General features: G+C 36.6%; 1 protein-coding gene across 3 annotated transcripts; it reads left to right on the top strand.

Moving 5' to 3' along the window:
* Positions 1-4699: 4699 nt before the first annotated feature.
* LOC135674844 (ABC transporter B family member 11-like) lies at positions 4700-13442 on the top strand. Of its 3 annotated transcripts, none has more exons than XM_065185081.1 (13): positions 4700-4937; positions 5185-5510; positions 5846-5900; positions 5997-6172; positions 6294-6515; positions 6606-6844; positions 7931-8456; positions 8696-8969; positions 9114-9994; positions 10425-10691; positions 11326-11589; positions 12107-12400; positions 12911-13442. In XM_065185081.1, exons 2-13 carry the CDS (start codon positions 5214-5216, stop codon positions 13262-13264), a joined length of 3849 nt encoding a protein of 1282 aa, XP_065041153.1. In that variant the 5' UTR covers positions 4700-4937; positions 5185-5213; the 3' UTR covers positions 13265-13442. The 3 variants fall into 3 exon arrangements, with proteins under 3 accessions (XP_065041153.1, XP_065041163.1, XP_065041157.1); XM_065185091.1 differs by lacking the exon at positions 4700-4937 and adding an exon at positions 4955-5102; XM_065185085.1 differs by lacking the exon at positions 4700-4937 and adding an exon at positions 4958-5107.
* Positions 13443-13980: the final 538 nt, after the last annotated feature.

Raw genomic sequence — 13980 nt, 5'->3', positions numbered from 1 at the left:
GCAATAGAACATCATCAAAGAAATAGGCCTATCATTAGAGAGATCAATAAAGTAGATATGCTATAAAGCATATTGTAATAGGAGATTGGTAAGGAGGACTTCTGCATCTTTGTTTTCGATGCAATATTAGAAATATGAAAGCGAGAAACAGAAATCCAGAGTTGTAAAGCAACAATAAGGAGGGCGAGGAAGAGGAATAATAATCACTAACATATCAACGGGGTAGCAAGAAAGAAAAAATAAAGAAGAGGAAGACTTGCTTGAAGTAAGAAGGCTCTGATAGAATAGTTTATCTAACTTTTTGGTTAGCAATCTTTAAACTATAGTTTACCTCGTTAACTATATGCTTACCTCGTTAACTATATGCTTACCTCAATTCTACAACACAATTTACTATTTGAAAAACTATTTTACAAAATCACAAACCTTTAAAAACTTAAAATATTTGATTGTTTATGTTATCCGTAGCTATGCCCCTAGGCTTCACATAAGTTAACACCAAGATCTAAGTCTTGTATCTTCATTAGATATTCTCTTAAATATAATATTTTTTGGTACTATAATCCTTAAACTCAAAAAGTTACATCATATTATCCTATTTTTATCGAGTCTATCATTTCCTTCCAAAATCATGCTTTTTCAACTAGATACTATAGCAACCATCTATCATTGGATTTATATAAGTATATCTCAAACCCTCTCAAGCGCACCTCTCAACACATTAATCGATAGTTCTCCTTTAGACCTATACTCTCATATTAATCCGTACCTCACTCCTTTTGTAACTTCTTCATCTTCCTTGCTGTTAATTCACTGTACAATGCTCAATGAAGCAACACCCTTTGTACTTAAATTATGTTTTTGTCCTCTCCTCGATCAAGTGATACTGAAGTATATTAGCCTAGTTATATACATGTTAGTAACTCTTTACTAATTCTTATACCTTCTATACGACCCAATAATACTATCGAGTCTAGACATCACATGATAACACATTTCAAAAATAATATCTTCAAATAATGTCAAATTATTAATCTCCATACTACCATAAACTCTCTATTTAAGCCTACTAAACCTACAACCATCACTCAAATCCAAAAATCTTCATACTAGCATAAAATCATATGTAATGAATACGATACCTTACTTCATAATGCTAATGGACCCTTGTATCATCTCATCTCACATAAAATATCATAAGGTATAAATGAATATTTCAAATTAAATGAAATATAGATGGATCTATTGCTAGACAAAAAGCACGTTTAGTGGCTAAAATGTTTCACCAATGATCAATTATTGATTTCGCATAGACTTTTAGTCTAGTTATTAAACTAATAATAATTTAATTCGTCTTGAGTTTGATTATCACTGACATATATGGTAACTAGATATTAACAATAATTTCTTATAATGGACCTTAACCAAAGGTGACTTTATACAGTAACCTTTTGATTTCATTCACCCTCAGTATTCAAATTATATTTATAAACTATAAAAAGATATTTATAGACTTCTCCAAAGATTGATATACCTAACTTGACTTGTTGTTGACGTCAAATGATTTTATCAACTCTAAGTTTAGCCTATTTTTATTTTTATGATAATAAAAATGATATACATACACTTAAGTTTATATGGATGACATTATCATCGTTGACCTATGTCAAATAGCTGAGAATCCTATCCAAAAATTAAACAAGGCACGATGGTCACATAAAATTGATGGTATGGAGATGAATATAAAAAGGTTATCAGAAAGAATTAAAAACATATAATTTCGATAAAGCATCTAACAATATTATTAATATGGGAAGCAACGATAAAGCATCTAAAAATTAACAGGGCTCATTCACCACATCACCACATATTAAGATGGAAAATCTTTTCTCCCATAAATCTTATAATGATTGAATTGCAGATAATATTGATTCAAAATGGTATCAGGATGTAAAATAGTATGTTAAAATCATTTTCAAGCCATGCACTAAGAACAAGAACAAATCATCAAATCATCTTTTCGTTTGAACATTATGTCTAATTTGAATCACTCACCAACAGCTAGAGATATTTGAGCAAAAGTTGAATTCCTACTTCAAGTGGGTGTAATTGCTATGGGAAAATAAAATGGATATGCAACACAAAGAGATGTTCTAAGTTAAGAGTGCATGGGGTGGGATGCACAAGCCATTAGAGGAGAATGAATCTGCTGTTTACCACTTAGGAAAGACACATTTTTAAGTAAGTTAAGATTAGATATAATAAACTTGAGTAAAGATTCTAGAAAATTAATGAAATTAGGTAGAGGTAACACATCATGCACTTTTCATAGGAATATAAGCCATAATACTTCAAACACATTAGAGTGGAAGAAGATGAAACTATAGGAGTTATGTGGGTGGGGTGTGCTTGCATAACATTGTTTTGGAGCTCTATAACTTATGAGCGTCGATTGTGTAGGAAAACCCAAACTATAAGAAGCATTAGCATCTCCTTGGAAACTTTTGGAGATGATCATGTTAGGATCAAGAGCACTAAGAGGGGGGGGGGGGGGTGAATTAGTGCAGCGAAAAATTTTCGACGATTAAAACTGCATTCATACGATGAAATCATTTTTGACGTAAAACCGTTGAGGGAGAGGCCACATCTATTGAGGGAGAAGCCAATTTCATGCACTAATTTATTCACTCTTCTATCTTTGATGTGATCAATTGCTAATCTCAACATAATTACCATGATTTTTGACAAAAAAAAAATTGAATTATTTGTTTGGCATTGGATTTGTGAGAAAATACATTGTAATTTTTATCTATAAACATAGGCCTTAAATCGGTCTATCGATTCATCATCCACGATATCTAAAATAATTATGTTCGAGACAAATATAGATAAAATTGGATCTCACACCGAAATTAATGATGAAAAAGATAAGCTAATCATAAGCACTTGGATTGGGTTTTAGTAATCCCTAAAATCTTAGCTATTAGACTCTTAATATGTCTTCAAAATTAATCTAGTTTGGTGCATGATGATTTGCAACTTCAACCAATAATAACCTAATTTTCAATTATTTTTATTGAATACATATATACATGTCTGAAACCAACACGAACATGATGATAACTTTTCGTTTGGATGATCATCAAGTCAGTGGTTGTTCCAAAGTTGCAAGCAACGAGAGTTGAGGTGGCCATGGACTTGAGTGAGCACAGAATTCACCAACCCACCATCCCACGAAAGTGGTACTTTAGGTTGGCACACCTTGAAAAGTGAAGCGACTGGACAAATTAGAAGGAGACATAGCAACCGATGAGGGAGAGCGTGCACCAACCTCACTGCATCACATCATCACACCCATTTTGACCTCTGCAATAACAGGCTCAAAACATGTTTTCATCCTCCTCCTCTCATGAATATGGATTTAGGAGGAAGAACAATGATAGCATCAATTAACTCCTATTTCGCCAGTTGCTTGGATTCTACTAGTGGTTATATATATGATTCTAGAACATGTTTAATATTTCCATCATCTTCATCTTTCATCCTCTCACCAACCAATATTAACAAGGAGAAAAGTTAGCACCGACGTGGGCACCAACCAACATTCTGCGGCTTTAAGGTTGGACGAGTCACAGAGCTCCATCAAGAATTATGTTGCACCGGTGGCTTTAGAAAGTGGAACCGATGAATGGCCCAAAAACAATGCTTTGTTCTTCTTCCACTAGGATAACACTCGACAAGCGTCAGAAACATATCTATCCGAATGATTTCTTTTGCTACGATCACAGACATGAAAGCTAAGCATGTGGATCCCTGATTTCATCATGAAGAGAAACTGTTCCTCCTTGTGTTAATCGCTTGACTGCTGGTTTCTTCTGCGACTTCATGCATGCATACATTTCATTTCATAGTGAGGCCACTAGAGAAGGATGAAATGGGGAGCACCTGCGCGATGGAAAGTGAGCCTTGTGCGCTCCAACTCACACACCACCGGACCAAACTGCTTGTTTCTTGGAAGAGCTTGGCAGTGGAGAGCATACGGCTTGAGCTGATATGCGTCAAGTGGATAGATGTATGGGAAAGTTTCTTATGTTATTTGAGAATGATATATATATTCTAAACTTAAATTTACGTAGAAAAATATGAAAACCACTTATTTTATGAGTATATATATAGCAGCAATCTTTCCTATGGTTATTTATATTTTGACACTTAACATTTCTTTACAATATTATTTTGTGTTTATCATATATCTTCATTGCTCATTTTAATAAACCCACTACTTAATCTTAAACAGACATATGAAATGTGATAATTATCTTATAACTATCGAAAAAAATTTATGAGACTCGCTAACACAAAGTTTGGAAAGGATCAATATGCTAACACCTATTATCCATATATAAATGTTAATAAGATAAGAACATATAAGTATTTAACACAAAAGTATAACAATCAAAATATTCATAATCCTATTTTGTCATCATACATTTTTTAGGCTTCAATTTGTCAAGACATTTATAAGATCTTATTTTACAATGAAAACTTAGTGTGCAATAAACAAACTAAAAAAAATAAGAAAAATAGAAAGAATCTCATGATAAAGTGGTCAAGTAATCAGTGGGAGGATTTGGTCAGACCCCATTACTATCCAAACTAATAATTACACTGTAAAGAGGCTAAGTGTGGTTTACTGTGGGGTGCACAACCAACCAACCAACCGAGGAGTGGGAAACGTACGAAGACAAGAAACTATCCAACGTGCTAATTGTCATCCCCAAGCACAATCCACCCGAGCAAATCTCCGTCCGATTGCAGTGAATCCTGTCGACCCCGAGTTGAAAAGATTCGACTGCGTTTGGATATCAAGCTTGGATTCCAAGGCAAAGAACATATGCTAGCTTTTGCTGTAAAGCAGTGATGGGTTTCCTACTTAGGTTTGTTGAGTATCTGATTGCCTGTGTGTGACAGCTTTACATACAGATGGTTGTTCTCCCTGCATCATTCTTTGTCTGGACTTGATTTGCCTCGGTGTTCATCACGCCGCCACCTTTTGAGTCTCTGCTGAGCCAAAGCGTGTTTTTTCTTGCGAAATCTATCAAGTCTTGTACATCATCACCTTTCCCTTTGAACTGCACTATTGTTTGATTTCATTTTAAGAGACTGTTCACTGTCTTGTTCCAGGTAAGAAGGGTAGTCCGGCGGAATAAGAGATGAGTGCATCCTCAAGCAATTCTGCGTCACATGAGCCAGTTGCGAGTTCTTCTGATAAGCGGGAGTTGGAAGCCCGTGGGAAGAACAAGAATCAAGATGAGACCAAATTTACTGTCCCATTCTACCGGCTGTTCTCGTTTGCGGACTCCACGGATGTGATTCTGATGGTCGTGGGATCACTTGGTGCGCTGGGGAATGGGCTTGCTCTACCTCTCATGACCGTTCTGTTCGGGGATTTGATCCAGTCCTTTGGAGGAGCTTCGGACATACATGATGTCCTTCGTAGAGTTTCCAAGGTAAGTTCTTCATCATCATACTCGGCTTAAGTTAATATTGGTTCTTCAACCATGAACTTGAGAATTGTGACCACAATGGAAGTTCAGGAGAGCACTTTTGATGGTTTATCATTATTAGCTAAAAGTAATAATTGGGATTCTTCCATGATGCCTACTTCTCATTTGACAAAATGCTTTGCACCTTTTTCCTCTTCCTGCTAGATATTTTTGGAGTTAGTATCTCCGTATCGCTGAATTAATGTTTCTTTTCTGTTTTTTGAACAAAAAAGAAGTAAACGCTCATGAATTCTACCTCCTTAGAACTATTAAGTGATTGATGATTTAATCACACTCAGGTAGCCTTGGAATTTGTCTACCTAGCAGTTGGAGCAGGCGTGGCATCTTTCCTTCGTAAGAATACTTCATCTATTGGGGCCATATGATTTATAAATTCAGTTCTGTTCTTACAATGTATTAGTGATGGCTGAGATTTCTGATTTCCATCAGAGGTAGCTTGCTGGATGGCTACTGGGGAAAGGCAGTCTGCCCGGATAAGGAACTTGTACCTGAAAACCATTCTAAGGCAAGAAATAGCATTCTTTGACAAGGAAACAAAGACAGGTGAAGTTGTTGAGAGGATGTCTGGAGATACTGTTTTTATTCAGGACGCCATGGGCGAGAAGGTACCTATTCCAAGTTGTTTTTCAGCTATGACATTTGTACATGTCCATTCGGTTGCTTCAAGTTGTTTACCATTGCTATGTTATCCTTTTCCTTCGTAATTTGTTTCTGACAATTTTACAGGTCGGTAAATTCATTCAGCTAACATCGACATTCTTTGGAGGGTTCATAGTCGCATTTGCCCAAGGGTGGCTTCTCACCCTTGTCATGCTGTGCACCATCCCCCCCTTGGTGGTTGCTGGAGGAGTCATGGCCATTATTGTGGCCAGGATGGCATCATTGGGACAAGCAGCTTATGGAGAAGCTGCAGCGACCGTCGAGCAGACAATTGGGTCAATTAGGACAGTAAGTTTTGCTCTTATCACAGATGTGGAAGCATGAAAGAACAGTATTATGCCTGAAAACGTTACTCTTATCAAGTCTGACTTTATTCAGGTTGCATCTTTTACCGGGGAAATACGAGCAGTAAAGAAGTATGAGAAGTCTTTGGTGAATGCATACAATGCCAGTGTTCAAGAGAGTCTGGTTTCTGGAATAAGTCTTGGCACAGTCATGCTTTTCATGTTTGCCGGGTATTCATTGGGAACATGGTATGGAGCAAAGTTGATACTGCAAAAAGGTTACACTGGTGGCAAGGTCATCAATGTGATATTTGCAATCCTCACTGGCTCCTTGTAAGTTGCTTTTATAGTTTATACTTTAATGATGAATAATTAGTGTTGTCATATTTTGGGATATAGTTGGATATATCCTTTTTATTTTTGACTTGGATAGTAGCAAGCTCTGATGGCATGGTGAAATATTGTAATGCTTCTATGCACTAGTCTAAAAATGCCGCCGCCATGAAAGTTTCCTGTTTTTTCTTTGTGTGAACTGTCTTTCAATATACTAGTTTCTCTGTAGATCCCAATTTAAAACCATGCAACATACATAAAAATTTATGAAAACTGCAACACAGTAACATGAAGAAATCATGATAATAATGAATATTCCTTTCCTGATACATGTAAAAATTGTTGATTTTCTAATACATGTAAATATGCAGATATGAGTATGTCTAGGTAATTTGTAATCTGATTCTAACAATTTACAAATTCTAAGATCTCTTCATGGAAATGAAGACTTCATGTAATTTAAATAGATATAGCATCTGTCTTTTAGTATGATTGACTGATAACTAATGGTAAACCTGTTTAATTTTATATTTAGTTACAAATTAAATGAAAGATTTTGTAATTTCTACTACATTGACTGAAATCTTTGTTTTGTTTCTCCGGGAATGAACAAGCAATATAAATATGAGCTTTATCGGATAGAAACAGCAAATAAATATGCTCTAAATTAAATTTCATTTTTTAAGGAAAATAATATCCCTGGAATTGATTCTTGGCCTGTAAATTAACATGAATGGAAACGTGAATATTCTGATACATCGCAGAAATAAGAATGAAGAACTGACATCAGAACTCTGAAGTAGACTCTAATTAAGGGATTTGAATGTAAACATAGTATCCACTTATTCCAGATATCAATAAGATTGTGAAGTTTCTTGAATGAATAGAAAAGGAAAAAGAAAGGTTTCGAAAATAATAGAAGTTGCAACTTTGTTCAATTGCTTGATTCACCTTTTCATTCTGCTGCATTTACAAACATCAAGAATTCATTGTAAAAGTGAGGAACTTTAATCCTTTTCCATATTTATATAATCATGGCCGATACTTAACATTTTTAAACTTAAGTATCTTGATCCAATTCTGCAGCTCATTAGGCCAAATAGCACCATGCATGAAAGCATTTGCAGCAGGACAAGCTGCTGCATATAAGATGTTTGAGACAATAAACCGAAAGCCAGAAATTGATGCTTATGATGCCAATGGAAAGGAACTTGACGATATTCGAGGGGAAATTGAATTTAATGATGTTTATTTTAGTTATCCAGCAAGACCAGATGAACAGATCTTTTCTGGATTTTCTCTTTTTATTCAGCAAGGAACAACTCTTGCATTGGTTGGTGAAAGTGGAAGTGGAAAGTCAACAGTTATAAGTTTGATTGAGAGGTTTTATGATCCACAGGCTGGTGAAGTTCTCATAGATCACATAAACATCAAGGAATTTCAACTCAGGTGGATTAGAGGGAAAATTGGACTTGTGACTCAGGAACCAGTCCTGTTTGCTACTAGTATTAGAGACAACATCGCCTATGGCAAGGATAGTGCATCTGTTGAAGAAATTAGAGCTGCAGCAGAGATTGCAAATGCTGCCAAATTCATAGATAAGTTGCCTAAGGTAAGAATATGTTGATTAAGAGCTTCCATTTTACAACTCAGTTTGATGGATTATGTTGACATCAGTAGTACTATTCTGCACAATATCATCCTCTTTGTCAGTTTGATGGAACTGGGCGAATATTGCATTTCGTACACACTTCTTAGATGTTAAAGACTGAGGGTCTTTTCTGTTTCTTGTTCTGATATATGAATACTTTTGTTTGAAATGGCTTAACGGATGACACACATCACATTCAGGGTCTTGACACCATGGTTGGAGAGCATGGAACTCAATTATCTGGAGGTCAAAAACAAAGAGTTGCCATTGCTAGGGCAATTCTGAAGGACCCTCGTATTTTGCTTTTGGATGAGGCTACAAGTGCACTTGATGCAGAATCTGAAAGGATAGTACAAGAGGCACTTGATAGAATCATGGCAAATCGTACTACTGTTATAGTGGCACACCGTCTGAGTACCATCAGAAACGCTGACACCATTGCCGTTGTACATCAAGGATCAATCGTTGAAAAAGGTAAATATAGTTCCTTTCTACTGATTGACCATAATTAAGCTGGCATACTTTTCTACTCTTGTTCAAGAGGAAATTTGGCAATATCCAACTTAAAAGAAATTCAGCTTATTTAACTCACATAAATGTTAACATTTCTGCTTCCAGGTTCACATACAGAGCTCCTGAAGAATCCAAATGGAGCTTATAGCCAACTGATACAACTGCAAGAAGTGAACCGGGATGAAGATATTAAAAGTGGACCTCGTTTAGACAAATCTGATGTGTGGAATGGTTCAGCACGGTCCTCAGGCAAAATATTGTCCTTTCATCACTCAATTAGCCATGGATCATCTGGTAGACACAGCGGCCGCCACTCGTTCCAATTGCCTGTTGGTTTGCATGTAGGAGTTGATGTCCAAGATAGTACATATGAGAAAGTAGATCCTAAAATTCCTACTGAAGGTTCAAAAGAAGTGCCTCTCCGCCGCCTAGCTTATCTTAATAAACCAGAGATCCCAGTGTTGATTCTCGGCTCAGTTGCAGCCATTGCTAATGGGGTCATGTTTCCCATGTTTGCAATGCTCTTATCAAATGTAATTAATGCATTTTACCAGCCACCACAGAAGCTCAAAAGGGATTCTAATTTTTGGTCATTACTGTTCTTGGTATTTGGTGGGGTGGCATTATTTTCCCTTCCAGCTCGATCATACTTCTTTGGCATTGCAGGATCCAAGTTGATAAGGAGGATTAGGCTAATGACGTTTCAGAAGGTGGTTAACATGGAGATAGAATGGTTTGATGATCCTGAGAATTCTAGCGGTGCAATTGGCGCAAGGCTATCAGCAGATGCAGCTACAGTCAGGAGTCTTGTTGGTGATGCACTTGGATTAATTGTTGAGAACATTACAACATTGGTTGCTGGATTGCTGATTGCTTTTATTGCAAATTGGCAACTCTCTCTGATAATCCTAGTTTTGTTACCTCTCTTGGGTCTGAATGGATACATACAAATGAAGTTTCTGAAGGGGTTTGGTAAGGATGCAAAGGTATGGCTCCACAGTTATGCTATCATGCATATCATGAGTTCTTCATAATGCAGATATGCGCCCATTTGCCTATGTATGTTTTTGACTTACGTCTATGTATGTAACTTTGTATATACTACACCGGTTTACCATAATTGACTACATCATATTGCTAATTCAATTTAAAGAAAAAATTCTAAATTATGTAGCTGGAAGAATTATTTTGACATGGAACAGACTTATAAAATCTGATCAGATGTAATCATTTGTCAAACAAATATGAATATTCCCAATCAAAAAAGAAATGTTTTATCTCTAAACAAAATGTTAGATTTCTGTTTCTGTTCTTGGTGTTTGGTTCACAACTGAAAAAAGAGAGTTTTGCTTTGCTATACCCAGAAATTTGGTAGTCATAATGTCTTCTGATGACTACCACTGTAAATGGCTGTAGATAATGTATGAGGAAGCAAGTCAGGTTGCAAATGATGCAGTAGGAAGTATCAGAACAGTTGCTTCCTTTTCAGCTGAAGAGAAAGTGATGGAGATCTACAAGCAGAAATGTGAAGGCCCTACAAGAAAGGGAATTAGGCTAGGGATAATCAGTGGCGCCGGATTTGGTTTTTCCATATTCTTCTTATTTTGTGTTTATGCAGCTGGATTTTATGCTGGAGCGCGGTTGGTTGACAGTGGGAAGACTACTTTTGGCAAAGTATTTCGGGTATGCAAATTTTATACATTGAACTTCTGTTACCTTGACTTTTCCCCAAAAGTAGGTGTACAATTTTCTGTCACAAGTTCTATGTCTGAAAGTTTGAATTTTTTCTTGTCGTGCTTCTTTAAGATTCAGAACAAGAACCTTAACAAAGATGCTCACAATCTTTTAAACTGGAAATGCTTATTAAAGCAGGTGTTAAATTATATAAGAACACCTACAAATAATATGTTCTCCAATGAAAAGAGATAACAGCTAGCAAGTATATAACATGATACATATGTCGATCACTTTCAGCATTGGCATCTGTAATAATGTATCAGTATCAAGATACATTGTTGAGAACTTGAGATTACCCGAAGGTAAGTACTAACAGTATATTTAAATGATTTTGTATAAAGAACGTGATACATTTATACACTGAGAATTGAGACATCCATTAGTGCTAATTTTGCACATGAACTTTACATTCTCTGGTGAGACCATAGTATTAATGGATTAGTTACATAACTTGATGGCCCCCATCATGGATTCTGCAGCTTGTCCTGCATCATTTTTCATGCTGATGAAGCATACCAAAATTTTGTAATCTCACTGTTTTTTTTGTTCTCGTAGTCATTGCTCTTGCTTTTCCTTGAAGGTCTTCCTTGCTCTTGCAATGGCAGCCATTGGGATTTCTCAGTCAAGCTCCCTGGCACCAGATTCGTCAAAAGCCAGATCTGCTTCGGCCTCAGTATTTGCTATTCTCGACCGCAAATCTAAAATAGATCCCAGCAATGATTCTGGCATGATCTTAGAAACATTGAAGGGCAACATTGAGCTTTGCCATGTCAGCTTCAGGTACCCTATGCGGCCAGATATCCAGATCTTTCAAGACCTTTCTTTGACAGTTCACTCTGGAAAGGTAACTCAATTCTGGTTGTTACATGTTTAAGTTAAAAAAAGGGTGACTCATTGCATAAGGCTCCTGCCGATAGCAGTTCTATGATGATTAAAGAGATTATCACATGTTTGGGTATTGAGCATAAAACAGTTGTGACTTTGACTAAATTACTAAACCAAGCCATAAATGAAAGAAGTGAAGTTACTATGTCCATGTAAAATGGTTGCTAACTTTAAACTGCACTAAATAATTAGTAACCTATTCTTCTCACAGTAGTAGTCTCGACATCTATGAATGAAGCATGCAACAGATTTGATGTCTTGATGAGAAATTTGAAAGCATGGTTAAGACTTAAGATACACATCATTGATTTACTTCATGTACTTAATCAAATTGTCAGCTAAAAGGATCTCTGTATGAAAGGAAATATTGATGTCATAAAAGTGATGCTCTTTTTCCAGTGAAGATTATTATCTCAAATAATTCTGGGACCTCAGATCAAAAAACAATACAGTAATAAATTATTTGTTTTCCTCAGACAGTTGCACTGGTTGGAGAGAGCGGTAGCGGGAAATCAACTATCATATCGTTGTTACAAAGATTTTACAGTCCTGACTCTGGGGTGATATTGCTTGATGGGATTGACATACAAAAGCTGCAATTGAGGTGGTTGAGGCAGAAGATGGGTCTGGTGAGTCAAGAACCAACACTCTTTAACGAGACAATTCGATCCAATATTGCTTATGGAAAGGAGGGAATGGCTACTGAAGCTGAGATCATAGCTGCCGCAGAGTTAGCCAATGCCCACAAGTTCATTAGCGGCTTGCACAAGGTGTGATCCTGTATCCAAAGCTTTTTCTACTTCACTAATTTATTAGCCATATTAATTGATTTTTTACTAGTTCAATGTTCTCTTTTCTTGACCCCTCAAACTTTTGGTCCGCAAGGTATTTTTTCCTTCAGGATTTCTCCTCTAACAGATTTGTACAAACGGAGCCTTGTGCACTGGATTTGTCCTTTTTTTTTTTTATAGCTAAGTACAAAAGGATGACTCCATCTGGAATCCAAATTGGTCTCCCAATGATCAAGATTTCTTGATGTCAAACTGATCCATATAGCTCGTCTGGTGGCTTAAGGCTTCTTTTTTCCTCTTTGTGATTTGCTAGTTTATATCTACTCATTCTTTGGTATATAAACTCCATTCTTTTCATCTAGACAATGCACTCCTTGTGTTAAGCAAAATGTGGTTATTCCTTTTAATGTTAAGCGATGAGCAATAATGAGCAGCTTTTATCTTTTTTCTTGCTTCTTCATTGTTATCATTAAACATTTGAAATTGCAGGGTTATGACACATTAGTTGGAGAGCGAGGATTGCAGCTATCTGGGGGGCAAAAGCAGCGTATCGCAATCGCACGTGCCATGGTGAAGGATCCCAAGATTTTGCTGCTGGATGAGGCAACCAGTGCACTTGATGCTGAATCCGAGAGAGTAGTACAAGACGCATTAGACCGTGTCATGGTCGACCGAACCACAATCATCGTCGCCCACAGATTGTCGACGATAAGAGGCGCAAATGTTATTGCTGTGGTCAAGAACGGGGTGATCGTAGAGAAAGGAAACCATGAGACACTGATCAGCATCAAGGATGGGGCTTATGCCTCCTTAGTGGCACTTCACTTGAGCTCCGGATCATAGTTTGACACACACTTTCCTCCTCGTTTCGGTCACAAGTCTTAGGCATCAATCAAACACAACTTCTGATGCCTCCCCCTGTATCATGTTTTTGTAACACGTTTGCATCTGATTACTACTACTATGCTGCTGTATTTTTCAGTCTAAAAACTTCAACAAATTTCATTCTCTCATTCATGCAGTGGGTGGATTTAGCATTCTTTATTTTGCATATTTAGACTCAATTCTTTGGAAGTATCCTTTAGATTAAGCTTTATAGATTGATAGCTTTAGATCAATCAAAATGTAGCTCAATTTAACATCCTTTGGCACAAACTCAATCTAATGAGTGATAGATATCTCACTATATAAATGGAGGAAATATGAACACAATATTTTCTCAATTATTTCCATATCTTGACATTCTCCTTCATGTAGTGCTATTTTAGAAAGAAATAAAAATACAGTCTTTCTCTCTGAAAAGTCACTCATGTTCTACATCGATAAGTGTCATGTTCCATCATGAAACATGAAAACAGCAACACTCCCAGTAAATAATTGAATCTGCCTTTCATCATCAAGGATTGCGTCAAGAAATTCTAAACCACCTCAACAAGGAAAGCATGCAGATGTTCCATCAATCATGTTGCCAATTATCACATCCCCAATATCCACAATGAATGAATGAAGCATATGACCGCACGTATGCCACCACCACCTCTACACGCCTTCCCTACCGC

This window comes from Musa acuminata, chromosome BXJ1-1 (genome assembly GCF_036884655.1).
Source record: "Musa acuminata AAA Group cultivar baxijiao chromosome BXJ1-1, Cavendish_Baxijiao_AAA, whole genome shotgun sequence".
NCBI lineage: Eukaryota > Viridiplantae > Streptophyta > Magnoliopsida > Zingiberales > Musaceae > Musa > Musa acuminata.
The sequence above is the reverse complement of the archived record's forward strand: the minus strand, read 5'-3'. Positions and strand labels throughout refer to the sequence as shown.